Genomic DNA, 27,071 nt, shown 5'->3' on the forward strand with positions numbered 1-27,071 from the left:
CAAATACACCAAGTACGCCACTGACTTACACACAGGCACAGGTCACCAAAAAGCTGTAGACGGGTCTGGATAAAAGACAGCCAAGCTGAAAATTACACGCGAATAATAACATACGCCAGCTTCTGGCTCATCAAAAAAAAAATCAAACAAACAAAAGGCATGCAGTATTTGAATGGGGCATGGGATCAAGCTTTTATTGTGAAGGCAGAAGTACTTTTCCTCTTTAGCTTCGATGATGTGACATTTGACCCACCTCAGCTTACCGTACCTGTCCACTACTTCCGCAATTTGATCAGTCATTGTGGGTGGACTCCACCTAGTCTACGTCAGGCGTTTCAACAGGTGGATGAAACATTGATGAGAATGTGCAGCAGGCAGAGCAGTACAAAGACTGCTATAAAGACTTAACAGAGACTTTATGAAGACATCAGCACATCCCATTTTTAAGCACCATCAAAATGTGATCATTATTCAAGTTTTATTAACATACCTCAAATTTACAAGATGAAAAAAATTGGACGATGGTCTGTAAGGTGGCACATATATATATATACATAGTACAAGCACATAATGCTATAAACAATACATTGTTTCACACATCCTCACAGGGACACAAGGGAGAAGTTTAAAATGTTAAGGTAAAAAAAAAAAAATGCATAAAGATGATATTATGCCATTCAGTGTAGCAAAAGAGCTCCGGACTAAGCCTTTTGACGCCAGCAGTGCAGAACACTATGAGGTGTTTCCTCTTTCTAGGAATTTTCTTCCAGGAGTGATTTCTTCACACCAATGTGTTTACAGTCGTGTCAAAAGGTTTGGACACAATGTGTGTTTGGGACTCTTTTTACGTGTTTCTACAGTCTAGTGATGAATAACCACAAGGATTTCATTGGCAAATAAAGAAAAACTTAGGGGAACAAAGTTGATTAAAAACATGTTTCATCAGGTGTTAATTCTTTTGTAGCCCCAGGTTCTCCTTCATTAGTGGGTATGCCACCAAGTTTTTACAACAGATTAGTCATTTTCCTGGAACAAATTGTGAGGAAAAACCAGACCAGTGTTAATATAATAACATTTGTTTTCACCTCTTGACCCCTGTATTTAATACTCTACCACACAAGCCTTACATGTTGATTGTGCTTTCAGGCATCTCAGAGGTGAAATGCCAAAAATGAAAAGATTCACTGTAAGAATCAGTTTATACAGAGGGTGTAAATGTCACTGATACGCCACATTAGAGGAAATGCAACCATCTGAGTGTGTGGTAATGGGAAAAGGTTGTGGTGAGCGCACAGGCCAAAAGCAATAAATAAAGGCAGCAGGCGTGGTAGACGGGCTTCTGTTGCACCGGCAAAACACAGCCTGAAAGCAGAACCAAAGACATAACATCCTGGGAACAGGAGCAGATGGTGTTTACTTAACATGTGGACTTACCACTGGAGGAACAGTTCAGAAAATGGAGTACAACAAGACCAAGTAAGAAAGTAATCACAGAGCACCACAGGCTGAAGTGAGGTCATCCTACCAGAGTAAGATGTTCTTGTAAACAAATATAATTATAGATTTCAGGTCTTTCCCATTTGACTCAAAAAATAAAGCTTAGCTTCTTATTTGCACCCTGTTTTTTTGTGCAGAATCCACAGATATTGATCCAAAATCATCATGGAAAAATATGAATTAAAGAACAGCAATTCCAGCTATAATGACACAGGCAGGAAACGGAGGGGGACAAACTGACTGCAACACTGCAGGCAGAGACGCTGACCCCTACGTAGGTGGAGAAATCCACAGAGATTGGCAATACTCACAGTAATTTTCTTCCAAGTGTCTCAAAGAAAGATTAGAAGCATTGTGATTATATATTCGGATATCACCAAACTACTAATTACATGCTTTTTGAACCACACACGAAACCAGAACACCGCTGCCATGACATCCCAGGCCAGTAGAGGGCAGCAGACAAACACAAACTTGCAGCAACATTTAATTTTTCATTTAAATATTTTAAAACAAAAAACTATATATTAATATATGCCACAATAGCCTATGAAAGTTTCTTATTCTACAGACTCCCACATAAACACTTCACTGATGTCAGATATAATTAATACGTTCCTGTTAACCATCAAAGCCTTAACATTCTCATAAATAGTCAGTATTAATCAAAGCCAGTTCACAATAACTCTGGACAAAAAGAGACAAATTAGTCTTCCATCCCACACAAAGCATTAAGGGGCATTAACATGAATGAGTTGGTTTGTTGGATTGGCCAGTGCGTGGATGTGGATTAGAAGTGGGATGAAGAGCTATGAGGGACTGTAATCCCTCTTTCATGCTTGCTAGGATAATAAATCTTGTAAGAAACAAGGGGACTAAATAACGGCGGTGCCTTCAAAAACAGCATTTCCCTATTTTAGCATCAGCCGTTTACAAAAATAATTTACAAACTGACGGTCTGAGAATGGCTTCTAAAATGTTTTATTACCAGTAAAACAGTCAGTTGGTAACTCCACCGGTAATGCCACTGGCACCGATCCTACCTCAGCTTTAAAAGGCTGTAAGACAAAAATATAAAAAACAAAAAGCAGCCACAGCCTTGTGAGGAACACGAACATAAATGAACTAAATAAACTGTCGGCAGAGATGCTGCAACTATAATGAAAGCACGGCAAATACTACCAAAGCACATTTGGATAACACCCGTGATTCTGATGAGGCCCAAGGCCAAAAGCTGCAGTGAAGACATCTTGGCCACACTGTGAAGCGAGTCACGCATGTAAGCACCAAGGACAGGGACACACTGCGCCAAGTTAGAGGCCATTTGTTTGGTCTTCGGGCAGCACAGAGAAAGAGACACGTTATTATCGCATCTTAAGACAAATGAAAGCAGACTTTTTGTAAAAAGGGAAAAAAACAAATTTAAATTGAGCTGTAAAAGAATGTGACTGCGTTCTTAATTATAATCGTGCACGCTGGCTGTGCAGGAAATCGTTTTGTGTTTAATATTAAATATGTTCTGCTTTGAGCCTTTTTCACGTTAATTATGACTTCATGATTTGATTCAATAATTCAACTTATCGGCACAGCACCTGTGTGCTGCTCTGAGATTCTCACTAACGCTCAGCGCTGTGGCCTTTATAGCCTCACGGTGGAAGTTTGGGGGACGTGCCCACCGTGTTACACGGCAGGATGTCAAACCGATGAGGACGTCATTGAAACGGCTGGCGACAAGAAGGCTGTTTGAATTCTGTTGTTTGTTTGGTAACTGACACTTCCAATTATTAATTAACAACCCTTTATTGTCCTAATTATAACTCTACAGGCCACTGAGTGCGACACAAAAGTGATGCACTCATTTGTTTGTTTCTCCATTTAAACAAATGGCAATAATAATAATAAAGATCGACACAGAAAATATCTGCATTTATTACACATTCAAATCATTTCTTGGGTGAACTTCTGTCTTTCTCCTTTCATAGAGGAAAAGAATAAGGAAGCACTGAGGCACATTTCCTGAGTATTCAGAGAAATCAGCCAGCTCTTATTGTAGCTGCCAAGCAGATACTTCTAGGTCACTTTTCTCAGTTTACAATCATCCTGATTCTTGTCCCTGCTCTCAAAGAGCCAATCAGCAGCAGTCAAATCGGAAACATGCACCATGTGTTGGAAGTGTATAAACTGTGGGAGGAAAACAATTCTTAAAACTTATTTTGGGGGGAAAGTCGCCGAAACTTTTTAACCCATTGTTGACTGGATTTAACTTTCTCTCTATGTTCTTTTATATGGTGGACTCATAATAGCGGCCTGGGTTCGATCCAAGGTGGCTGTGGAACTTCAAGAAGTTATTTTAAAGCATTGATTTGACGTGGAAATGACTTGATCTTAAAGCCAAGTCTAGTATGGATGCATGCGAACTGTTTCTTGTGAGTAAATTATGGGTATTTTTGCACATACAGTTTGCTTTTTTTCCCTTCATAGACGACAATAAACAAAGGGGGTATAAAGCAGGCGGTTTAACCTAAATGATGGTTGCAAAAAAGTTGCAAACAGCATTCTTAGAATCTGCTTATCTGACGTTCAATGTGCCTTCGCTGAGAGTCATCCACTGACCCCGACCCCTCTCCCCACCCCCCGGTGAAAGGCAGCTCTTTCGGTCACTGATGGTTTAGAACAATGAGCAGAAGACAGCTCTTGAGAAAATAAGCTTATAATCACCAAGCCTGAAATTACCCATTGTGGATTGTATTACCATGCTGGCCCCATTATCTGCATCTGTTAATTCACTGATGCAGCGCAATAATCTTCAATTGTGTTTAAGGACTCACACAGGGAGACGGCAGCCGGCAGGCGGAGGCCAGTGCCAGGGGGAAGGCAGCAGTGGAAGAGAAGCTCCAGGATGTAATTGGAGAGAGTGAAAGCAATCATAATATGAGTGGTAGGGCAGCTAACCAACACTGAAATCCACAGACGCAAGAAGGTGTGCAGTAAATGTCAAACGGGGGAATTTTTCTTCTTCTTCTTCTTCTTTTTTTTACAATAGCCTATTAGCTAAAAGCACAGCAGTAATGTTATGCACTACAGTGCACCTAAGATTGCTTTTGATCGATTATTCCTTTTATATCTATTATTATTTAGTGGAGCATTTTGTTTTAATCTTTCTGTTACTGTGCAAAATAAACTGTTTAGGTCATTACGGATGAAAACATCCATCCACTTTGAGGGTATATTATAACACGCTAATTAAATTAGACTGGGACATCAGCATCGAGACAACTTCAGACAAAATATGATTGGTGTGCCATCTACAGTTATTTGTATTTGACGGTATAACTGTTCTGGGTCCACTTCCCTGCAAACACGTGGAAGGCTCCACATGGACAGAGGAGCCCAAAGAACAAGACCATGATCTGACCAGAGGTGGGGTCCAGGTGGGTTGTACAGTGACTTGTAGAGGCCACAGCAACTTTATGCAGGCTGAAGTGACTTAAATAGCTCACACCTTACCAGATTTACCAAACAGATAGGCGAAACAGATCGGCTGATTTGCCAGGATTGCAGCTGATCTCGCCTCCTTCGCCTGCCAAACTAATTTGTTCAAGCCAATTTCTGCAGAGTATTTTGGGGATTTGGGGTCCTTTAAAAGATTTGTAACATTTGCACATCGTGTTATTTAATCTTAATCTTCCAAATTGGTTTTAATCTTAGCCTGATATCTTAGCCTGATACTTTGGATATCAATCCAAAGTACCCCGGTTTGGTGAAAACAATACACTTGTTCTCACCCAGCTCATTACACCATTAATGACCCCTGCATTCTGCAGGATCTCCTTTAGGACTCACAAAATCTGACAATGTTTCCTAAGTGAGCAAAAGACAAACAGAACATTTAAGAATTGATGCTTTGAAGATAAAAATGACAAGTTTACCATTTCAATTAACATAAAAATGTGATTCTAACATTAAAAAAACAAAACAGATTCAGCATCTTCTATGAAACAGCATCACTGTTGACATACTGAATTTATGCTTGTATTCTTTCTTGACTTCACGTTGAAGACTTCATTTAGAAAACTGGAGCCAAAAAATTAAAAAAAAGAGGACATAAAATGAGGAGGAAACAGTGCTTTTGCTAATTTGTGCTCCTTGGAATTGATCTAAAAGCTGGCACAGGGTCTCTGCAGGTGCACCAACTGTTATTTGTTTTTTCAAGTTTAAGCAGATTTTCTGGGGGAACAAAAGCAGTTAATTTTCTTTACTGGCTTGAGTTTACAATAGTCAGGCCATGTGTGCTCACTATGTGTCCCCATGCTCTTACTATTCAGCACTGGGACATAATATGGATTTTTCATGGACGCTGAGCCTGCACTTGATCTTGTTAAGCACATCTCCCTTACAAGCTCCCTGATGAAAAGCCCACACGAGGGGAAACTGTAGGTTTATTTGAAATAAAGTTTACCTTGTCACGGTGACACTGAAAACTCCAGCTGAGTTATGTTTTGCATTTCACTTATAATAACTACTATAGTTGTGCAGGACTGCTTGAGCCCATGGAAATGTTATGAGTAACTATACTTTTCAGACACATAAGGTGTAACACCAGTCTTTAAAATGTTTTTTTTAAGTCTGTGCAGCCTGACTCAGCTGTTTTCCCTTCACCTTGGCCAATTGTTTAACCCAATCAAATAATGTTTCTATGATGGCGTAAGTACTAGAAAATAGCCATATGAGCTATGATTAATATTGTTTATATTCTATTAAAATATCTGAGTTTTTAAAAACCAACAGAGCTTCTGTGACTTGAGACCATTTCCTTTTTTTGCTCTTGTAAAGAACAGGAAGCAGTTCCCTACCAAGCATGTGGAAGCAAATTTCAAGAATAAAACTGTACAAAAAGGTATTAATTAGTCTGACTAGACAGGATACGGGTCAGCCACCCTAAATAGAAACTTTATTGTAGGAAACAGCCACACTTACATGAAACTCTGGTAAGCTCAAGGAAAACTGGATTTCATATCTAACCGTGTTGTAGCGAGACTGTAATCCTAAGTGTGAACCTTGCAGTGTATGCTGCATGAAAAGACCATTAAATATGCTTTTGTAGACCTGCACAATTTATGGAAATACTTAATGAAGACAGAATGAGTGGCATAGAAGAGCTGGGTGTGGAATGTGCTAGACTCCAAACCCACATATTAATAAACTGGCAACAATGTAGTGTTGCAGGTGAAGTGATTAACTGTTGCAAGTGTATCTCTCCAAACATCTAACAACAACTAGCCTGACCCCAGCACTACAACAGTGAGGACTTGAGAGAATTTCTTCTTAGGGCAAAATGAATTGAAACAGTGCACTTGTACCTTCATTTGTATAAAGAATCATGGATTGCTTAGGGTCAAGGTCAAGAAAGGGTGACATCTACAGGAAAAAAAATCACCTCCTTGCAGATCAGGCCATCATTTAATTTCAACAGATTAAAACACAGGAACGGTGTTTAAACTGCCTTTAAAAAAACCCCCAAAAGTCTAACATTTTAACAATTTAACATGTGACTCAAAAACATTGAAGCTTCAAACAAAAAGGGCACGGTATGTAGAGAACACTACAGTGTGGTCTTTATTGACAAGGTTCGAACAAAACAAAGGTATGAACAAACAGCCCCAAATGTCATGGTATGCAACCTGAAAAGCAGTTCCTTCTTCTTATCGTCTCATGTTGAGCAGAAGGGTTTAAATATGCAAATATTGTGTATGGAATGTGTGTTTGATAAGGCATAAGTCCAGGATTGAGTGTAAATCGCTGTGTTGAACTGTAGTTCAGAACAATAAGGACAAGTAAAAAAGGATAGCATGACGACGCGGTGTTAACATTTGACCTAATCTGAATGAGCCAGTCTCACAGCAACAGTACATTTTGTGTTCAGGTGAGAGTGGTGAATGTGGCACGAGATTTAAAAACAAGAAAAGGTTCAAATTTGGTTTATCCGATCCATTCTTCCTAAACTGCAAAGTGCCTACCACCGCGGACTTTCAAGGGCTCACACAAGTCCAGGTTTTTAACTGTGTAAAGAGTGTCACGACACCCGTTCTTCCACTGCCACAGAGTCTGACAGAAACACAGGAGTCTGCCAACTTGTGCTGACGCGTCTTCTTCACAGGCCGATGGTGTAGGAACGGCCTGCGGGGTTGTGAATGGCAGAGCAGGAGGGCTCCGTCACAGCCCATTCATACCAAACCTTCTTCCCGTTGTTGCAGCGCCAGAATCGCACTGTGACATCATCGTCCTGGGATATGGAGATGGGTTGCTGTTGGCAAGAAGGAGCACGGTGATTTATCTATTCACTCTCATTTTTCAACTTTAGCATTTAACTCGGTACTGATTAAGGAACTTACTTTAAGGGGGAAGAGGATGGGGAACCAGGAGAACATTCCGGGTGAATGTGTTTCTGGTTTTATACCTGCCAACAAAGAAGACTTTAAATGACAGTTCAACCAAAAGGAAAAAGAAAATACTAATTCTAGTATTCTGGACTGTAGATTGTAGAGACATTACACCTGCCGTTTTTTGTCTTTTTTTTCTGTTTTTTAAAAACACGATGGAAGTAGCTAGTGATGCTCAAAGCACCTGATTTTTCAGAAATCATGATCGAAATGCTCCAAAACAAAAATGTGAACATTTTCATGGAAGAACTATTTGCTTTCTGCACAACTACACCCACCAACGGCATCATTCTGAAACATTAATGAAGCCCTGCTGGGCTGTAATGGTAACAAGCTGCACTCTTGTTTCTGTTGGTGGATGTAGACTGACAGAAAACAGGTCCTAACTTCTGCATTCATTTGAAGCATCTAGGTCATGATTTTTTTATATGAACGTGCAAAGACTGAGTGCTACAACTAGGACTGTGCGACATGTGGGGAAAGAAAAATAAATCTTATCATAATTACTTTTTTCCCAGTTTTCAGTTGATATATTTCACAATATAAAATGAAGCATTAGTTATTAGCTTAAATGTTTCTTTCCATTCCTAACAGAAGATATGAGGTCAATTTTGATTTAAATATAATTTTCTAATTTTATTTCAAGCTCATGTAAATAAAAAAACATAGGTATACAGAACAAACAAACATTTTAATTCTCTAATTTAACTCTGCTTACTGACATTGTGTCTTTTACATGAAGCTGTCTGTTACATTCATTGACCTCTCTTTCCAACAATGTCCTCGCCTTTTGAGCCTTGGGCTGTGTGTGTTTGGGGGGCATGTTTGGTAATGCAGTTTTTATTTTCTCTTTCATCTTTCTCACACTGCTAACATACTGGTGTTTAGGTCTGCAGTAGCCCAAACATTAACTTTTCCAACTGTGTACATCAACCTAACCTGACGCAGCTCTAACTTCCAGCCACATGATTGGTTTGGCGTAGCACCATTCTGTTTGGTTTTTCATGCCATTTTCAGGCATTTATCAACACATGGCTAGAATGAATCTACTAACTTTACATTACTCTGTTGAGGAAAAGTTATTTTGCTGTGATAATCTTCATGGTTTTACCATCCAGCCCAAATTGCAAGGACGACAGATTCTAAAACTGGGGAACTCGTAAAAAAAACCTGATGAATAAAAAACAAAATAGGCCAAAGGAAAAATGGATCTGCTGACTTACTGAGTGTGACATCTTTGTAGAGAGTGGTCTCAAAGTAGCCAGCAAAGCCATGGAGCACCGAGTTACAACCCACTGTGAATCTGAGGCACTGATACCGGTTATTGTTCATATCTGAAACAGACGGGAGGGAGAGGTGGTGAGCACATGCTCGACAAGCTTATTAGAGGGATTTTAAGCGATTCCATCTACCTGTTGAGGGGTGTGTGAAGGTGAAGCAGGGTTTGGGATCAGCCAACTGGTGGAAGTTATGAAGGCGCACAACATAGGGCGTCTCAAAATGGGACTCTGGATCCTTGTCTCGTTCGCGGCACCCTCGTACTTCGTTGTAAAGCTTAGAGGACGACAGAGGAGCCAAGTAGGACGTGTACGAGCAGGGAATGCTCACTCCATCATCTGAAGGTGAGATGATATAAACAAAGGGGAAAATGAAAGTAATTAGAGTCAGGAAGCATTAAAAGGTGACGCTTTCAATATGGCTTGGTGTGGCAATGTAGAAAAATGACCTCTGATGACTCTGCAGTGTCTACATGTGTAATTAAGTCTTCATTAAAATCCTGAAATACCTTTGAGAAAATGCTGTGCTCCATCTAAGCACTCTGGGGAGAGTTCATTGTCGCCAAATGATCCGAGCAGCTCGCTGACAATGATGTCAGCTTTCTCTGGTGCGGCCCACTCCCGCATGTCACATGACACCACCGTCACCTGATCCCCCCACTCCTCAAAGCGCCAATTCTCTAGCCTAGAGGACACACATCAATAAAATAAGCGGTGAAAGTTTCAGGCTTCACTTCAATCCCCTCCTGACTCACTATGAATTCAGATAAAATCAAAGGCCAAGCTTTTATCTATTCTATAGACTCATTCAGGTAGCAATTGATCTGTTGCATGCGATAATATTTTTGCTTGTACGCTGTGAAACATGGAACATTTGAAAGCATTATTTTACTCACGTCACTACAGCATTGGGATTTTTCTCCACAGCATACACCCTCAGTCTCCTGTCTGCCTGCCTGGCAGCACGCAGGGATGCATTGACCAGAGGACCCCTACCTGCTCCCAACACCATCAACACCCTGTGGAAAAACCACATCATTATTTTAGACAAGGCTGCTACCCTGGTGGTTACCACTGAGGTTTAAACAGTCAGTCTGTGTTATCCTGCTCTACTTCCAGTGAGACTTATAGGAGTATATTATTGACTGCCATGATATTGAGGTATGAATCAATATCTGGATACAGTTCCTACTCCACAATCCTCATTTGTGACTCTTTATACAATAATCTTAGATACTTACTGAACATTAGTGTCCTTCTGCTCCTCTGGAACTCTGTCTAGCAAGCATTTATATACAGCCTGCACACAAAGAAAAGACCAAAAACAAAACAGGTGTTAAATACATTTTGTCTCAAACTCTTACAGACCATTTAAACCCCTTTGTTAACACCAAACACCTAAATATCAGTGTTTTCCAAATGCTACACAAGTGACAGTCTGTTTTGTGTGGATAAGCTCTACATACACAGACAAATAGCTAGGCGTATCTTCACATTCAGGCTGAACAGAGGCCAATGCAAATGATAATGATTATGTGCAACAGTGTGGTGAACACAGTTGCTTCACAGTAAGAATGTTCTGGGTCCAAGTCCACTGGCTGGATCAGGGCTTTCCAAGAAAATGGACAGATGGATAATAATTACAAGCTCATAGGTAAAAAGCAACTGACCAATATTGAAAACTGATACCATCCACTAAGGAAACAAATGCACTTGCATATCTGAACAGTCTGCCCAAGTAAAGTCTGTGTAGGGGAAACGATTTTACTGCATTTGTATGTCTACTGGACAAGCAAAGACCTCTCTGTAACATCTGTGCCATGCCTCCTCATACCCAAAAAAATGTCTGACTGTCTTACTTGTTGGTACTGTGAATACTTAATAGGATCCTTCTCGAACACTTCGTATGTCTGAGACTCCAAGTTGTCCATCAGAGGCTAAACAAAGAAAGCAAAACATGACGTTAAAAGGTCCTGATTAGGAGGAAAAAACAAAAACAGCCTCACAGTTTTACAGTTCTACCAAACAGTGAAACTGCAGTTTCCATTCGTATCTCTTGAGAGTGACTTTTGAGTATGTCATCACTTCATTACTTTATATTATTAGACATGTGTACAATATGTCACAATTAACAGATTCATTCTTGACTTAAAATGTATAGTTTGCAAGGTCATTGCATTTGACCATCAAAATCTAATCTGATGTTCCTTCAGTGATCCAACCAGAAATAACTATACATCTAGCTATGGCTTCAGGTTGCACAGAGGCATACAAACGTGAGCATGAAAGGGTACTTCCTCACCTGTAGAGGTGACTGCAGGTAGTCTTCATAACCCTTAGCAAAGAGCTCGTAGGCATTGGGTGCAGGCCTGTTCTGGTTGAGGTACTCCAGGTACTGCAGGTAGGATCGGAAGTCCTTGTCAGTGTGCCGACTGGTGCCTGTGAAGATGAACTGGGCCTCCAACTAAAAAAAGATCATTTTAATTTAAAGATTTTTTTTCAGAAGTAGGCCAAAAAAAAAAACAAAACTTTTTGTATTTGATTGCAGATTGAGTTCTGTTAAAATCAAACAATCTATGAATGTTATTTTATACCTTGAAGAGTCGAAAGATTATTCTCTGATGGGCTTTCGACAAAACAGGGAAGCCCTTCTTATTGGTTAGGAAGATGCTGGTGGGGAGAATGGCTGCTTTGATAGGTTCTCCGAGCCATTTATCAATCACAGTGTCTGATGGCATATCTGGTCCAATTTCAACCGCTTTAGGAATACAAACGAAGCACAATCTCAGTAACAGACAGGAGCATAATTATTTCTCAATGCCCAAAGTTTGCTGCTTCACAGTGTGTTCTCTCACCAAGACAGATCCTCTTGTTGTAGTCACAAAGGGTTCTGAATGAGTTCCACCTATGAGAAAAAAAATGAGGTAAGTAAACAAAGAGAGACAGCATTTTAAAGGAAATCAATAGCAACCGTTTCAGCATGCAGACGGCACTCAGTTGCTCAGGAAGTGCCGTGGCATGAAACTAACCAGCTCCAAGTCTTCTCATCAACGCTTGTGTCATCAGTACAAGAGATCGGTTCATTCTCAGTCAGATCTTCCCGCATGTCCTCTGACGCCATCAGTGGGACGCGTATCCAGAACTAATCAACAAAGAGGACAGCAGCGGTTAACTGAGGACTTCCACTGTCTTGACTTTTCTGACATCTTAACGCAGTCTTTGTGTGCTTGTTGATTCCTGATGTGCTGCGTCTTACATTTGAGGTGTGATGTCCAGTGTGGATGTGATTTAGCAGCACTCGGGCTAGATTGGCATTACTAGTGCCCTTCAGAGGGATCATGAAGACAGGCAGGCCCAGGTAGGCGGAGAAGTTTAGCTCCTGGGCAAGAGCCTAGAGAGGAACATGGGAAAACAGATAAGATAAGCATTAAAAAGATGACATGATAACCTCACTTGTATCACAAGATCAAAGAAACCTCACAAGCACCATCAAACTCAAAGAACTTACAGCCTCTGAGTTTCTGCGTTCTGTCTCGATTTCTGAATCTGCATCGATCCATGGAGAGAGCTTCCCAACGATTAGAGTATTCCAATCTAGACAGAACAAAAGGACGGTTTAGAGAAAGCATCAAACACCTAACCACTTTACCTTTATGCTAAAAATCACATTATTCTGATGATGAGTATTTAATACAAAATATGAAAATGATTAGAATTAGTGTCTTAACATCTACTTTCCTTCTTAGGCTGGGCTTTAGCAGAACAAATGGTATTTTTAGGATTGGTCTTTCAGCACAACCACCTACTTTCTGATGAAATTTGGTTGGCAGACAGATGTCCTGACATAAAGACTTCATTGCTCCATTAATGTTGGCAAACTCCCCTGCTTCAGATGCAGCAAAACAGGCCCTGACCATGATAATACCACCACATTTTTAAGCTTTAATGCAGTGTTTTCTTACTGTCTTACTCCAAACAGTCTTTTAAACTTAAACTAGCAAGTTCTATTTTGGTCTCAGAAGCCCACATAAGATTGTTCAAATGCTCAGTATTCTTTTTGCAGAGTAGTAGCTCTCTTTTTGGTGCCCTGCTATGAACAACACGTTGTTCAGTGACTAACGCCTGGTTGGCTGTGGAGCAGAGGAAACCAAACTCTGTAGATATGATTCTGTAACCCTTTCCATCCCATTGAACATCAGCAGTTCCTTCCTAAATCTTTCTAAAATCTTATTTATGCCATGACACACTTACACAAACGTATGTTGTCAAACTTTGATAAATTTATGTTCTATGAATAAAAAGTAATTTACTGAGAATAGTAAAGGTTGTAGTGTTTTTGGTTTAACAGACCTAATAAGAAGTTAATTATCCACTTTTAGGACTGTAAAAACTGACTATGCTTAAATTTATTTAATATTACATTTAAATAGAATTTAAAGTGACCTTGACATCCCCTCCCAATAAGGGCACCAGTAGACCCCACCATGCCCAAAAATACCCTGCACAGAATATCACACTCAGTGTTTCCTCTCACTTTAAACTGATGATTTAATGGCTAGTAATGCCTCAAACTGCAGAAGACAAAGGGGCAGGAAAACTGACCTCTGCCACATAACAGCAGGTCCGACCGGGTCTGGGCTCCAGGTCGGGATTTAGCGGGCTCCAGCTCATATTCCCTCCTGAACCTCGGGTGGAAGAGAGGCATGCACAGGAAGTCGAACCTGGATACCAGAGGAGGGAAGCACTTCAGTTAACATTCAAAATATTTATAATATCAACACGAAGTAAAACACAAACCTGTTTTCTAAGTAATCCTCCACACACCTCAAATATACTATGGGAGTAGGCAGAGCCTGTGTACTGCACACTTCACTACAGTGTCAAGCATCATTGTGATTTGGGCACGTGCTGGTAATTCACCGGCTAGCTTAGCAACCATCACGCACTGAGAACGTGCTAGCAAAGCAGCGCGTTCTGCTCATAAGCTCACTTCAGCTAAACAAAAATTACATGTAGAATCGAAAAACCATCTTACCCAAGTTTGGCGACCGCGGCTAACGTGTCGGCTATCTCTGGCACACAATTCAAATCTCTCCCGCAGGACACCCTGCTCCCTGTGCTGGCAGACGCCATGACTTTAGCCGACTGAATGAATTGATTTCTCGGACTTTCACATTGCTCTGCCTTTAGAAGAAACTGGCGCCATCTTGGCTCCTAAGAATTGCAATGCTTGCTGGCTAACAAACGTGAGACAGAACCAAGATGGCTTAACCAGTGCACAAGTTGCATATCGCGTTGTCATTGTCGCGATAATTGTGTACCGAGCGTTGTTTAAACGTTGCCATTTGATGTTTCACGGCGACTTCTTCCAAGACGAACAGCTTGCTGTACTTTGATAGAGAAAACAAATGAAATAATTATTGAAACCAGATTTGAGAAATAAAAACCCGACAAACCCTTCCTCCACTGTACAAATACAAAAAATTATTTACTACTAGCCGATAATGGGGACAATTTTTTAATTTTTATTTTTAATTATATTTAATTTTATGTTATGTTATTTTATTTTTTTAATATACAGATTAAAACGTATTGTTTTGTGCTGCCTGTCTGTTACTCTTTTAAATGCTCTGACAGCCTCCCGCAGCTCGCTGCACTCTACAGTACATGGACGTCTTGCTTCTGCACACATAACTACTGTATAGTTAAACAAACATTGACCAGAAATGATTTAGATAGAGACTTTTTTAGACCCACTCATTAAGAAGCAATAAAACACCAAAAAAAAACAAAACACTTCCCTACTCATAAAACTGGTTTATTTGGCAATTTGTTCATAAATAACTAAAATTTAAAAATATTTTTTCAGCAGAAAATTCAGTGTTATGTGAAATAACATTACTGCTGAAGATGTTTTATCCTCCGATCATTTTAAAAATGTCATGCTTTATTTAATCATCAGTAATTTGTGATATTCTATAAAATTATGTCTGTAGTTGCTGCTGGCCAAGGTGGTCAGTCGGACAAAAACGTGTCTGTTATGATGATATATCACAGAAGCTCCTCTATTTGCCAATTCTGGTTGTGTTTTCACATGCAAACACAACGAGAAAACGGTGCAGGTCTCTGACACTGACATATGTGTGAAATGGAAACACCTACAGTTTTCATTGGGATCCAGGCAGGCGTGCTTTGTGGAAAGTACAATAGCCAGTTGCAGCCTACCGATGACAGTGTTGTAAAAGATGGATGAAAACAAGCAACAAAGTTTTATGACAGAATGCTGTTTGAGATGAAAGGCATAAGATCACTTTCACTTTGGTACGTTTTGATTGATTTCTATTTATAGATTCAACTAAGCAGCACTGCTTGCTTTGCTTGTCCTTACTGAACTCCACTTGTAGGACTTGCAGAAAGTGGCTTCTGCGGATATCAGGTTCACAGCATGTAGGCTAAAATATCACTTACATAAACCATAAATGGTTTTGGATATGGAACACGGCGTGTGTGTGTGTGTATATGTGTGTGTATTTCTACCAGCTGTCACACCTGCACGAGCTATAAAAGCGCAAGAACTCAGAAGCAGATGAGAAAGAGTAGCAGCATCCCTCTACAAACCAGATCTGTTTCTTTGACACTTAAGATTGTGTTTGATCAGCTTTTCAGTGGATAGACTGTGTTTGAGAACAACTTTTGTTTACTTTTCAACAGAAAAGATGTTCTGATTTTGTGATCAAGTATCTGTGTATACACCATCATGGCTTTGGAAGATGTTTGCAGCTTCAAAGAAAGGCCGGTGCAACATAAATGGTTTTCTTTTTCATCTCTGGGGGACGCAGCAATTCCATTTTCTATGAGTGACTATTACAATCTAAGACTGGAAACATCTGAAAACAACTGTGGAGTTCCACTGCATTTTTTTATACCACCTCTTTCACATTCCTCCTCTTTCATCAACAGACCGTTGTCATCCTTCTGCCCACCCAAAAATTCAATGACAGTCCAGAGGCCTTTCCGTTTGGCTCATGGAACAACAACCTTGGGTTTCATCTTCCAAGGTGGGGTAATAGCAGCAGCAGACACACGTGCCAGTGCCGGGGGGCTTGTTGCCTGTCCGGCTGTTCATAAGATCACCCCTATTCACTCTCATCTAGTGGTCACATCTTCTGGTAGTGGTGCAGATTGCATGCTGTGGGAGCGAATTCTGATTAGAGAGATCAGACTGTACCAGTTACGGCATGGACATCGCCTTTCAATACGTGCCACAGCTAAGCTCCTTTCATCTATGCTGCATCCTTTTAAAGGTACTGAAATGTGTGTTGCTCTTACACTGTGTGGTTGGGATAAGCAAGAGGGTGCCACTGACTGTGCAACAAGTTTGGAAGACTCACCCTGGATGACTGATGATAGCTCCTTGGCTGTTTTTAGTAACCAAAACATTACTGCAACAACTTCTCCTAACAGCGGTCCAAAGCTTATATATGTGTGCAGTGACGGAGCCCGATTGCAGGGAGATGTCTTCTCTGTGGGCTCGGGCTCACCTTATGCTTATGGAGTCTTGGACAGAGAGCTGAGGTGGAGCCTGAGTAAAGGAGAAGCCATCTCATTGGCAAGAGAAGCAGTGTTCAGGGCCACTCACAGGGATGCCTACTCGGGGAACAATGTGGACCTTTTCCACATCACAGCACAAGGATGGAGCCAGAGAAAGAGAGAGGACTTGAAAGAGGAATATTACAGAGATAAAGAAAAGAAGGGAAAGAAAAAGAATGACAAACTCAAATAATACTCAATAATCAAAAGCATTTATGTGTGGGAGGAAATTATGATGTTATATTTATCATTGAAAAGTAAATTTAATAATAATAATCACACACATTTACACTCTGATGGATGGATCGGAGAGTAACTTGGGGTTAGTATCTTGCCCAAGGATACTTGGCATGCAGACTGGAGGAGCCTGGGAACGAACCACCAACCTTCTGATCAGTGGGTGACCTGCTCTAGTTCCTAAGCTACTAATGGGCAAGCTCAGTGACTTAAGGTGGCTTAAGGTTAGCGCTGTTGCCGCACAGCAAGAAGGTCCTGAGTTCGATTCCACCATCTTTCTGGGGTCTTCCGGGGTCTTTCTGTGTGGAGTTTGCATGTTCTCCCTGTGTTTGCGTGGGTTCCCTCCAGGTACTCCGGCTTCCTCCCACTGTCCAAAGACATGCAGTTTGTGGGGATAGGTTAATTGATTAATCCAAATTGCCCATAGGTGTGAATGTGGGAGTGAATGTGAGCGCGAATGGTTGTCTGTCTCTGTGTGTTAGCTCTGCGACAGACTGGCGGCCTGTCCAGGGTGTACCCCGCCTCTTGCCCTATGACAGCTGGGATAGGCTCCAGCGCCCCCCGCGACACTGAAAAGGATAAGCGGAAGTGAATGGATGGATGGACAATAATAATAATAATACTAATAATAATAATAGCTGTGTAATAAAAGGTATTTCCTTTACCTCACACTTTTTTAAGAAATACACCGCCACAGACACAGGGGGCGCTGTTTGATTTTGTTACCGTGACAGAATAAAAAAACTACCGCGGCGGATGTTGCTTGTTCATCATACATTTTCAAAGATGGCTCTTGCTAGTGTGTTGAGCGGTGATTCTGCGGATTTTTCGTTTGATAGTAGCCAGTCCTTTGCTTTTGGTGGTGGACCCGGACCGAGAAGTCTGGGGTTAGAAGGCACGCCCGGGGACAGCCTCAGTTTTTCCGTTAAAAACCCGCTGTGTGTCGGAGACGATGATGGCGTCGAAAGGAAAATAGAGTTTCTGCATGGAACCACCACCTTAGCATTCAAAGTAAGTTAACGGTCCAGTTATTGTACCTATATGGTATAAGAAACCCCAGTAGCAGTTGCATAGCTGTCGAAACTAGACGTTTGATAAATTTTGATTTTACATATCATACGCTAGGGTTTCCGGTACAAATTGTCTTTGATGTTAGCATGCTAGCGTGGCTACAAATCGCTTTCTCATGACAGATGTGCATGGTACATGGGAGAGGTGATGTGCACTTAAGTAAACGTAAACAAGTAATCTCTCTAATATGTTTACTATGTATAGTCTTAAGAGAAATCATGAATTACGTAGGCTTACGTTGACGTTTCTCAGTCAATTTAAAAGCAAAATGTGGGTGTTTTAATAACACAGTCACGTGAATTTATATAATGGAAATCTGACGTGTTCTTCCGTAAAAAGTGCAGCAAGTACGCACTTTCTGATGGTTACAACTTCAAAGAGCGACCTAAACGTGTGTTATTTCCAAAGTGATTTGTGCTGAGTATGTAAATGTATTTCATCCATAAGAGAGCCTAACCGACACAGGATATTTTGGCTGATAGTATACATTTTTAAGGTTTTTAAAAAAACTGGTGCCTTTTATATACTTGAAATATGTTCAGTTATATACTGAAAAGGCAAAAGACACTGTGTAGCGTGTTGTAAACACCAGAAGCAGCCCCAGGTGTTGGGGAAAGTACACGGAGAGACCATTTCTCACTTATCTCAAGTATCGTTTTATATATTTTGCTCCGAGGAACGTGCACATATCGACAAATATAGTAAAATAAAAATGTAGTTAACCTGTCTAAAAAAATGTAATTGATACTGGCCAACTATGTATTAATTAAAATAATTTTTTTGTTAACACAATTTGCAACAAATTTCTGTTAATATTAATTAAACACATATAAATGCATACATGAATGAAATTTGCAAGTCCATATAGCTTTACATCACATCATGTTAGCGGTTAAAATGTGTGATCTTTCATTATTATGTCATTACTATGTTCAGTGACGTTGCAGTAGGAAGGAGAAAAGCACAAAGGACCTTTTAATAAGATTCCTGTTAATTATATTCAGATGTATACATGTATAATGTGTTGAATGAATTAAAGTCACACTTTCTGTGAGTCTTCTTTTTAACTGTGAGTTCTCCATACCTGCTTTTCTAAATGTTATTGTTAAAACACACATGAAGTTTTGTTGGAAGAAGATGTTAAAGTGTATTCGATTAGTCGTGACTGTGATGCGCTCAGTAAAAACAAACTTGTGTGCTCACGAAAAGAAGCCAAGAAATCTCTAGAAAGTGGAAATGTTCTTTTTGATGTTGTAGGTCAAAGTAGAAAATCTAAAAGGGGAAAAAAATAAATCTTGATTTCTAGAAAGTTTAAGGCTTGCTGTTGTTTTTTTTTTTGTGCTGTAAAGATTTAAGCAGTGTCTCTGAGGATACATTTATTTGTAATTAACAATCTTTCGTTAAAGCACCAAGATTCCATTGACAGGCTTATAAACTGGCATATACAATTGCCGATGCATAAATACATTCTGCCTCTGTGCCGTAGAAACCCCCAATTGAAAACATTTAAAACAGCATGAAAGAGCCTTGCTGTTGATTTTGTCATCACAATTGAAAGCAGCCATTGTAGTCTTCTCCCTCAGTTTGTCAAACGCTCTAGAGCAGTGTAAATACAGAACCATATCCCTGCTGCTGGCTTTTGTCTCTTCAGGGGATTTGTTGATACAAGTAAAAGATAAAAATAACGCCATCCTTATCCCTTAATCCCTTAATGAAAACATCCCCCACAGACATCTCCCTCTGACTGGCCAAATCTGTTGTCTACTATACTTGCTTCTGTGACTGTCAGTTCGCTGATAGAGGATTTTGGAAGGAAGAGCAAAAGTCTTTCCTCTTATCCAGCAGCTTTCTGCTAGAGCCGAACCATATATTGCACCTTTCTGACAGCTGTAGAGCAGCAGCTCTTTTTTTTTTTTTTTTTTTGCCTCATTTAGGCAGAACTGCTGCAAGCGATCTCTTACTTAAATTTAGAGCAAGTGACTTTATTCTGTTAAAAGCAGTGGATGTAGGGGAGAGCATTAAAATGTATTATGCACTGGTAAGTAGTGTAGCTGTTTAAGAGAGAGGGGCACTGATTGCAAAGTTCTGGGCCACTGCTAATGTTTAAAATGACAATTTGGCAGCGAGCCAGTGCCAGTTGATTTGAACTGTTTAACCCAACAGATCGATCACTGACATCGGTAAATGCCATTTTTGTGTCTTTTCTTAATCAATGTACTGATATCAGTCTATATATCTAGTACTTTAAACATGTGGTTTTGGGAGGAACTTGTGGAAATGTGGGCTACCCGACCCATTTCTTGACTGCTGTTTCCCCTCTCAGTTCCAGCATGGAGTTATCGTTGCAGTGGACTCTCGAGCCACAGCGGGCTCCTACATCGCATCACAGACGGTCAAGAAGGTGATTGAGATCAACCCCTACCTACTGGGTACTATGGCTGGAGGAGCTGCAGACTGTAGCTTCTGGGAGCGCCTGCTGGCCCGCCAGTGTCGCATCTACGAGCTTCGCAACAAGGAGCGCATCTCAGTGGCAGCCGCCTCCAAGCTGCTTGCTAACATGGTGTACCAGTACAAAGGCATGGGACTTAGTATGGGAACCATGGTCTGTGGCTGGGACAAGAGAGGACCAGGTAACATCAACAGTTATATCTGACACGGACATGTCATTTTGTCTGGTTATAAATTGATCTAGATATAATTTGTACTACTTTAAACTGTACCAGTATCAAGATATGCAGTGCTTCCTTGAACTGATTGTAGGACAATTTGTATTGTGTCAAATCAAAACAACATTCGCCTTGAGGCACTTTCCTAGTGTAAGGTAAAGACCTTACAGTAATACAGAAAACCTATAATGGTACAGTAATAAACATATTTTAGCTAACATTCACATACATTATGTCTACAATGAATATATCAGAAGCAGCTTGGGATTCAGTGTCTTGCCCACATACGCTTTGGCATGGAGACTGGAGCAGTCAGGGATTGAATTACCAACCTTCCAAGTAGTAGATGACCTGTTCTACTTCCCGAGCTCCATTATCTCCCCTAATGGGGAGATAAAACTGGCAATCTGGAATCAAGTTGACCTCAAGAAAAACTATGCAGTCTGTGAAAATTGTTCTTGAAAATGGTAAATTTGGAGAAAGAGCAGCAGAACGACATCTAGCAAAGTACAGCTGGCCTGGAAACCAAATGTGGACTTAGTGACTGAGTCCAACACTTGTCTGCCTGCTGCTGGTTCTCCTAAGAGTGGCCTTCCAGCTTGGAGTAGATCTCTGAAGCAGAACAAGGAGCACAAGTTGAAGTGTGTATGAATACAGGGAAAGAGGCTTTCTGGAGATGGAGCTGAATGTGTAGCCAAATTAGCCTCCTGTCAAAACAGGAGAGTCCAGGTGGTTAGCAGCTAAACTTTAAAAATATAAAAGAGGGGATTGTGAACTGGTGAATGTATGCTGATTTTGTCTTACTCAAAAAAAAGTCCCCAATATTCTTGTATGGAATATAAATGTTTATAATTTATCTTTGTGGCCGTTTGTGATTCAGCTTTTGAGTAATGCACTTAAATCTACTCAACACACATCAGCTTTTCTCTCTTGACATATGCTAATGGGTTTGTTTTTATGTGAAAGATTATTTTGGCAGCTTAATCATTCATCGGTTTTGTTTCTCAGTGTTGTCAAAGATCCTTACTCCCAGGCAAATTTCAAAGAGGCTTCATTATTCATTTATTCTTCATTATTTTTTTTAAGCATGAGTTTGGACATGAGTGGTTAGCTGTTTATTATTTAAATGAAATATACTACAGCTGGGCTGTGCGGATAATTATCATTTAAGAAAAAAACAAACGTATGCATTACTCCAGGTTAGCCACTAGGTGGCACTGCAGCCTTTCTTTTGCTCTGTCTGTTTTAGTACCTTAAGCTGTGGCTTTTGAATACCACACAGTGTGAGGCTGTACATCACAGAAGGTGTGCTTAAAGAGGCCGCCACGGTGACACAGTAATGCGAAATCGATGAGGCTCGGACTGCAGGCCAGTGAGAGCACGGTGGGATGATGGACATTGGGTCTCAGCCCTGGACAACTGGGTCGTATGCATAATGGCCATACACGTGCCGAGATCGATGGTGGCTTTGTCTGGAAAGCCAAGAGGTCTCTGTGAACAATGACAGCCCGGTGGTATGCCAACAAACGCAAATGACACGTGTTAAATCCCGGGAAATCAATTGGGGAAATAATGATCCCTGTATAAGTTCAATAGGTATGCGGGCTTTGCCATGGTTCCCACAATGCCAGTGATTGAACGGAGAGGTAAATGTCATGTAAATTAAATCAATCACGATTAGGTGGGAAGCTCATTAACCAGCTACAATCATGTCAGGCACTTATTCCCCTGATGAAGTGTCTTAAGCTCCATGCAGACTAAATCGAATAAAAGCGACATTGAGGAGCTTGACAAATATGGCTCAATGTAATAACATTACATGTTATGACACTCACATAATCAGGGCACGGTTAATGCTTGATAGCTGGATAGCGGCTTTGGCTTTGACAGAGGGAAAAGTGATTGTACCTTGCGTGGCACCCCCCAGTGCTCTCTCTAAAGACATCAAGGCTTCGTAATGAGCTGATATGTGATCCACTGAAATGTAGCGTCATGGCGACAAAGCCGAGCAATGTTTGATACGAGTCCTCATCAAAGAAGACCCATGTGGCTGTCGGTTTCGAGCAGGTCCCAAGGGAATGATGTAATCGCTCTTTCTCCTCTGTACAACTGCTGCTCTCTTTTTACTCCTGAGCCAGTCATGAATTCTAGGGGGGGAAGGACAGATGACAGACACTGACCTATTTGAGGCTACCCACCCATGCATCCTCACTTACACTGTAATACTGTCATTCCATCCAGCTGCACTGGCTGCTGTTTTAAAAAAAAAGAAAAGAAAAAAAAGGCTCTTCAAGCACCTGTCAGCTTGTTGATGGAGTAGAAGGAGCCTCTCCTGGCTGCAAAGCTCCACCATCCAAACGACACTTCCGCTCTAATGTGTGTGCCTTGCAAATTTTAACCTCCCTCTTCCAACACCCCCCCCCGCCCTTGGTTTTCTGAGCACTCCTCATCGGCTGCATGTGTTTCAGAGTGTTAAGTGATAAGTGATTGCATTGGGCGCTACAAAGATCCCAGGTGTGAGGTTTTTTTTGTTTTTTTGTTTTTAATGGATGTGGGAAGTGTCTTTTGGGTGCCGCTCTGCTGCTATACTTGGACCTCCTAAAGAGTCCTCATCCACCTCCGTCAACTCTGCTACTCAACACAAGAGGCTGCCTTTACAACTCTCTCTGCCTGCCCATTATGTTTTTAACGAGTCCCTCACAGTTTTCAAGAGGAACAGGCAGGTCTTGGAATGGCAAATTACCCCCGTGCATAGGCAGGCACTGGATGATTATCATGGCAAGCTAACGACAGGCTGAGGAAGCTGCAATTTGCCAGTTGAAAGCAATGGTAAGCTCCCCCCAAAAAGCAAGTGGCTCTCTATCCCTAATAGACTGTCACTAGTTTAGCTGCGAATCTCTGCAAGCGAGGGTGTGCAGTGTGAGGGCATTTTGAAGTGTTTTTTAATGTGGGAGATGAGAGATAGCGGTGGATATTAGGTAATTTTCCATGCATGTGTCCCTGCGTTTGTCTGTGCATCATTTTCACAGGTTTGAATTTGTGAAAGCACTATGAAAAAACATGCCTTTTCGCAGGCTGTCTTTTTACCATCTGCAGGCTGACTGTGGGCGAGCTCACAGGCTGGTGCTAGTCACCCGTTCCACGTCACTCCGGGATGAGGCCTAGCGAGTGTGTCATAGCGCGGAACAAAATGTCTCGCATGTGTCCACGAAGCGTGGTGTGGAGCAAACTGTCCCTCACAGGTCCATCAGAGCATTGTGAGTCTGCAGTGCACATAAGATTACATGTTTGGGTTGGAGGCAGAACTTGTGCCTCCATGTGATGCTCAAGTGTGTAAAGGTTAAAGAAATGTGTGTGTATGTGTGGAAGAAGTGCGCTTTACTTGTTTGACGTCTACAGGATGTGAGCGCGAAGTTGTTCTTTGCCCTCCCTGGCGAGGTGCGAGATGCTGTTACCTGCGCAGCTCAGGTTGTGGGTCGATAGTTAATTTTTGGCCTGTTTGCGGGGATCAATAAGATCCAGAGCAGGGCCCCTGGGCGGACGGCGATGTGGCCCCCGCCTTGTCAGCAGGTTCCGCGGCCGGCTTCGTTTTACTTGAAGAGGATGCAGCTGTTCATATCTGCCAGCCTTACTTCACTTGGAGAGGTTGCAGCTGTTCATATTCTCTCTCTCTCTCTGGAGGACATGACGTGCGTGAGCGTTTCCAAGATCGCGTGTGTGTGTGTGTGTTTGTTTGTGGGAGCACTGCGGTGTTAGATGTACACCATCTCAGTTTTCCTGTCAAAGCTCAACATCTAGAGAAATACAACTCCCTTTACATGGTTTCTCTGTCCTCTTTGCCTTCCTGTCCTATTGACCCGCCTGTTGTCCTTTCTGTTCCTTTTTTTGCTTTTCAGGATTGTACTACGTCGACTCAGAGGGGAACCGGGTGTGCGGCGACTTGTTTGCGGTGGGGTCAGGCTCCATGTATGCCTACGGCGTGATGGACAGCGGCGTGAGACACGACCTAACGGTGGAGGAGGCCTGCGAGCTTGGCCGTCGCGCCATCTACCAGGCCACGTACCGCGACGCATACAGCGGAGGGCAGGTCAACCTGTACCACGTCCACAGCGAAGGCTGGACCAGGATCTCCCAGGACGACGTGCTCATGTTGCACCACCAGTACAAAGATCAGGCGTAGTTATAGAAAACAACACAACGTAGAGCCGGGTGAGGGTTGGGAGAGATGAGGGAAGGGGTAGGAACTTATTCTAGTATCCAATGTTTAGCTGTTCTGAAATGCCAGAAAGGGTTGACACATAATAAAATGGACTCATCTGCAGATTGACTGCGACTCACATTTCTTCTGTGACTTGTTGCTAGCTTCAAGCCTTTATACTGTACATTTTTAACAATGCCAGTGAGCTCCACTCGCCCTCCACACGGTATGATTTGAGGGGTTGCAGAGACAGGCCCGATGACTCAAACATGCTTTAATACAGTGTGGGAGTAGTGTGGTGCTTGCCCTACATACATTTCATTTGGATCGTACTCTTAGAAACTGCATCTCCTTCTTCAATGGAAATAAAACCTGTGATGTTCTCTCTGTTTTTTTCCAAGAGTCTTGCTTTTGTTATTTTGTGGGAGGGCCAATTCCATCTTTGGGTCACAAGATAGTGAATTGTATTTCTTAGAATTTCCTATTTATGCAAATGTTTAGCAGGATCGCTTCCTTTTCCTTTTGATGTAGTCGTTTTGCTGCTCGTTGTGTTTACATTTCAGTCATCTGTTTCCCTCCACAGCTGTGGGGATTTTGGAGGTACATCCAAAATCTGTGTAGTCTCCTCTATACGTTGTGTGTTTATTAGTGGGGAGTAGTGCTGTCTAAATAGCACTATTTAATTGCGTACCACCAGCCTCAGTAATTGTGCCTCCTGAGTTGTAACAGTATGTTTTCTTCCCCTCATTGATAATGTTCCCTTCCTCCGCTCACGTTGCACAAATGTGCCTTTTAATTGGAAGGGGAAATTTATTCTTTAATTCCTCCCTGACACCCTTAGCTTCTCAGCGTGCAGTGTTGTGTGCCACCCTGCCATGGTGTTTTACAATGTAACGACCTGCGCTAGCGGTGTGTCCCCCTCCAGCGGTTTTTATGGCCCGGAATAAACACTAATAAAGGCGATGGGGTAGACAGCCGGAGCCGGCGCACTTTCAAACCGTGGTTAAAAACTAGTTTCACAGGTGACTAGTTAGCAGATGGAATAGAAATGGGATTTCGATAAATGGAAATGAGTGAGTCTCGTCTGCGATGCTGCTTCTGTTAAATGAAGTGATGGGGAATTGCAGCGTCAATAGAAGCAGATACTGAAAGAGTGACGACGCACGCGTCCGTGGAGTGGTGCTAAAATGGAGCAGATGTGTTAAACTTTGTATTCAAATTTTGAGGGAAACTGTAAACCCACATGTCCTCCCTGGCTGGCTTCAGGAGTTGGAGGATGGATGTTTTTCCCCTCAGAAATGGGTTGACTATGACTCAGAATGGTGGATAAAGACTAGGTCCTCCAGTGCCATTAAGTATCCAGCGCACTGCATTGTCATCTAAGTAGGAAGGCTTTTCTTGATAAAAATAGCCAGCTTTTAGAGGCTGTGGTTTGTGTCCATAATTGCTTGTTGAGATATAATTCAAACAAAAGCACAGTGGAATGTGTGTGTGTGTGTATGTGTGTATACATGGAAACATTGACTAATTGTACTCCCAGATAGCAAGACGACTGAATTGATGTTGATTTTTCATCCGATCCGTCGTTATGGTCAGGGTTGAAATGCCACTGTTGTAACAACATTGAAATACTGTGGCAAACCGACGGTCTTACTATAGGGACGTTGAAATGATGTTGATTTACCGTTGTTTTTTTGTCATTGATATTTGATCTATTTGTAGTCGACCAGGTGACAACAACAACGTCGAGAAAACGTCTATTTATAGTTGACCATCATTCGGCGCCGGTCACCATCAAAAAGCCATACATTTGTAGTTGAGTGTTAAACTGCATTGCAACTGAGCGGGTTCAAGCTTGAACCTGGCATCCAAACAGAATATTACTGAAGTACCCTAATCAGCCAGATGTAGTTAAAAAAATATTTACCAGTATTAAATCTTTCTCTGGTGACATCAAGTTTTTTTTTTCTTTACTAAAACAGCAAAAGAGAAAGAATACCCTGTTAAAAAACACTTTGCCATGGTGAATGAAGTATGCTGTTTTGAGATTTGCCTACAGCTACCTAGTCTTACAATAGCAGTCTTGTCAAGCGGG

General features: G+C 41.5%; 3 protein-coding genes across 4 annotated transcripts; 2 read left to right on the forward strand and 1 right to left on the reverse strand.

The window, feature by feature from the left end:
* Positions 1-6,641: 6,641 nt before the first annotated feature.
* Positions 6,642-14,453, reverse strand: prmt5 (protein arginine methyltransferase 5). 2 transcript variants are annotated; one of them, XM_087832071.1, is made up of 16 exons: positions 14,250-14,453; positions 13,817-13,935; positions 12,723-12,808; positions 12,471-12,605; positions 12,244-12,356; positions 12,070-12,119; positions 11,809-11,972; positions 11,517-11,678; positions 11,074-11,151; positions 10,456-10,514; positions 10,111-10,233; positions 9,724-9,899; positions 9,350-9,553; positions 9,161-9,271; positions 7,890-7,954; positions 6,642-7,801 (listed from the first exon to the last, which is right to left on the reverse strand). In XM_087832071.1, exons 1-16 carry the CDS (start codon positions 14,345-14,347, stop codon positions 7,649-7,651), a joined length of 1,896 nt encoding a protein of 631 aa, XP_087688197.1. In that variant the 5' UTR covers positions 14,348-14,453; the 3' UTR covers positions 6,642-7,648. The 2 variants fall into 2 exon arrangements, with proteins under 2 accessions (XP_087688197.1, XP_087688198.1); XM_087832072.1 differs by lacking the exon at positions 14,250-14,453 and adding an exon at positions 14,012-14,126.
* Positions 14,454-15,971: 1,518 nt separating this feature from the next.
* On the forward strand, positions 15,972-16,997 carry psmb11a (proteasome 20S subunit beta 11a). The gene has a single exon (XM_087831692.1). It carries the CDS (start codon positions 15,972-15,974, stop codon positions 16,995-16,997), a length of 1,026 nt encoding a protein of 341 aa, XP_087687818.1.
* Positions 16,998-17,784: 787 nt separating this feature from the next.
* On the forward strand, positions 17,785-25,363 carry psmb5 (proteasome 20S subunit beta 5). Its single transcript, XM_006802726.2, has 3 exons — positions 17,785-18,052; positions 20,436-20,742; positions 24,675-25,363. The coding sequence occupies exons 1-3, from the start codon at positions 17,798-17,800 to the stop codon at positions 24,956-24,958; spliced, it is 846 nt and encodes a 281-aa protein (XP_006802789.2). The 5' UTR covers positions 17,785-17,797; the 3' UTR covers positions 24,959-25,363.
* The last annotated feature ends 1,708 nt before the right edge of the window (positions 25,364-27,071 follow it).

The sequence above is a fragment of the Neolamprologus brichardi genome, chromosome 18, assembly GCF_056152115.1.
Source record: "Neolamprologus brichardi isolate AB-2024 chromosome 18, ASM5615211v1, whole genome shotgun sequence".
Taxonomy (NCBI): domain Eukaryota; kingdom Metazoa; phylum Chordata; class Actinopteri; order Cichliformes; family Cichlidae; genus Neolamprologus; species Neolamprologus brichardi.

Bases quoted from the DNA above. Each gene is read 5' to 3' on its own strand.
- prmt5 (XM_087832071.1), bottom strand. From the start codon at position 14,347: ATGGCGTCTGCCAGCACAGGGAGCAGGGTGTCCTGCGGGAGAGATTTG. The intron at 10,515-11,073 runs GTAAGACAGTCA...CTTTGTGTGCAG, and splicing joins AGTATTCACAGTACCAACAA to GCTGTATATAAATGCTTGCT. The intron at 10,234-10,455 runs GTAAGTATCTAA...GTTTTTCCACAG, and splicing joins CAGAAGGACACTAATGTTCA to GGTGTTGATGGTGTTGGGAG.
- psmb5 (XM_006802726.2), top strand. From the start codon at position 17,798: ATGTTGCTTGTTCATCATACATTTTCAAAGATGGCTCTTGCTAGTGTG. The intron at 18,053-20,435 runs GTAAGTTAACGG...TTCCCCTCTCAG, and splicing joins CCACCACCTTAGCATTCAAA to TTCCAGCATGGAGTTATCGT. The intron at 20,743-24,674 runs GTAACATCAACA...TTTGCTTTTCAG, and splicing joins CTGGGACAAGAGAGGACCAG to GATTGTACTACGTCGACTCA.
- psmb11a (XM_087831692.1), top strand. From the start codon at position 15,972: ATGGCTTTGGAAGATGTTTGCAGCTTCAAAGAAAGGCCGGTGCAACAT.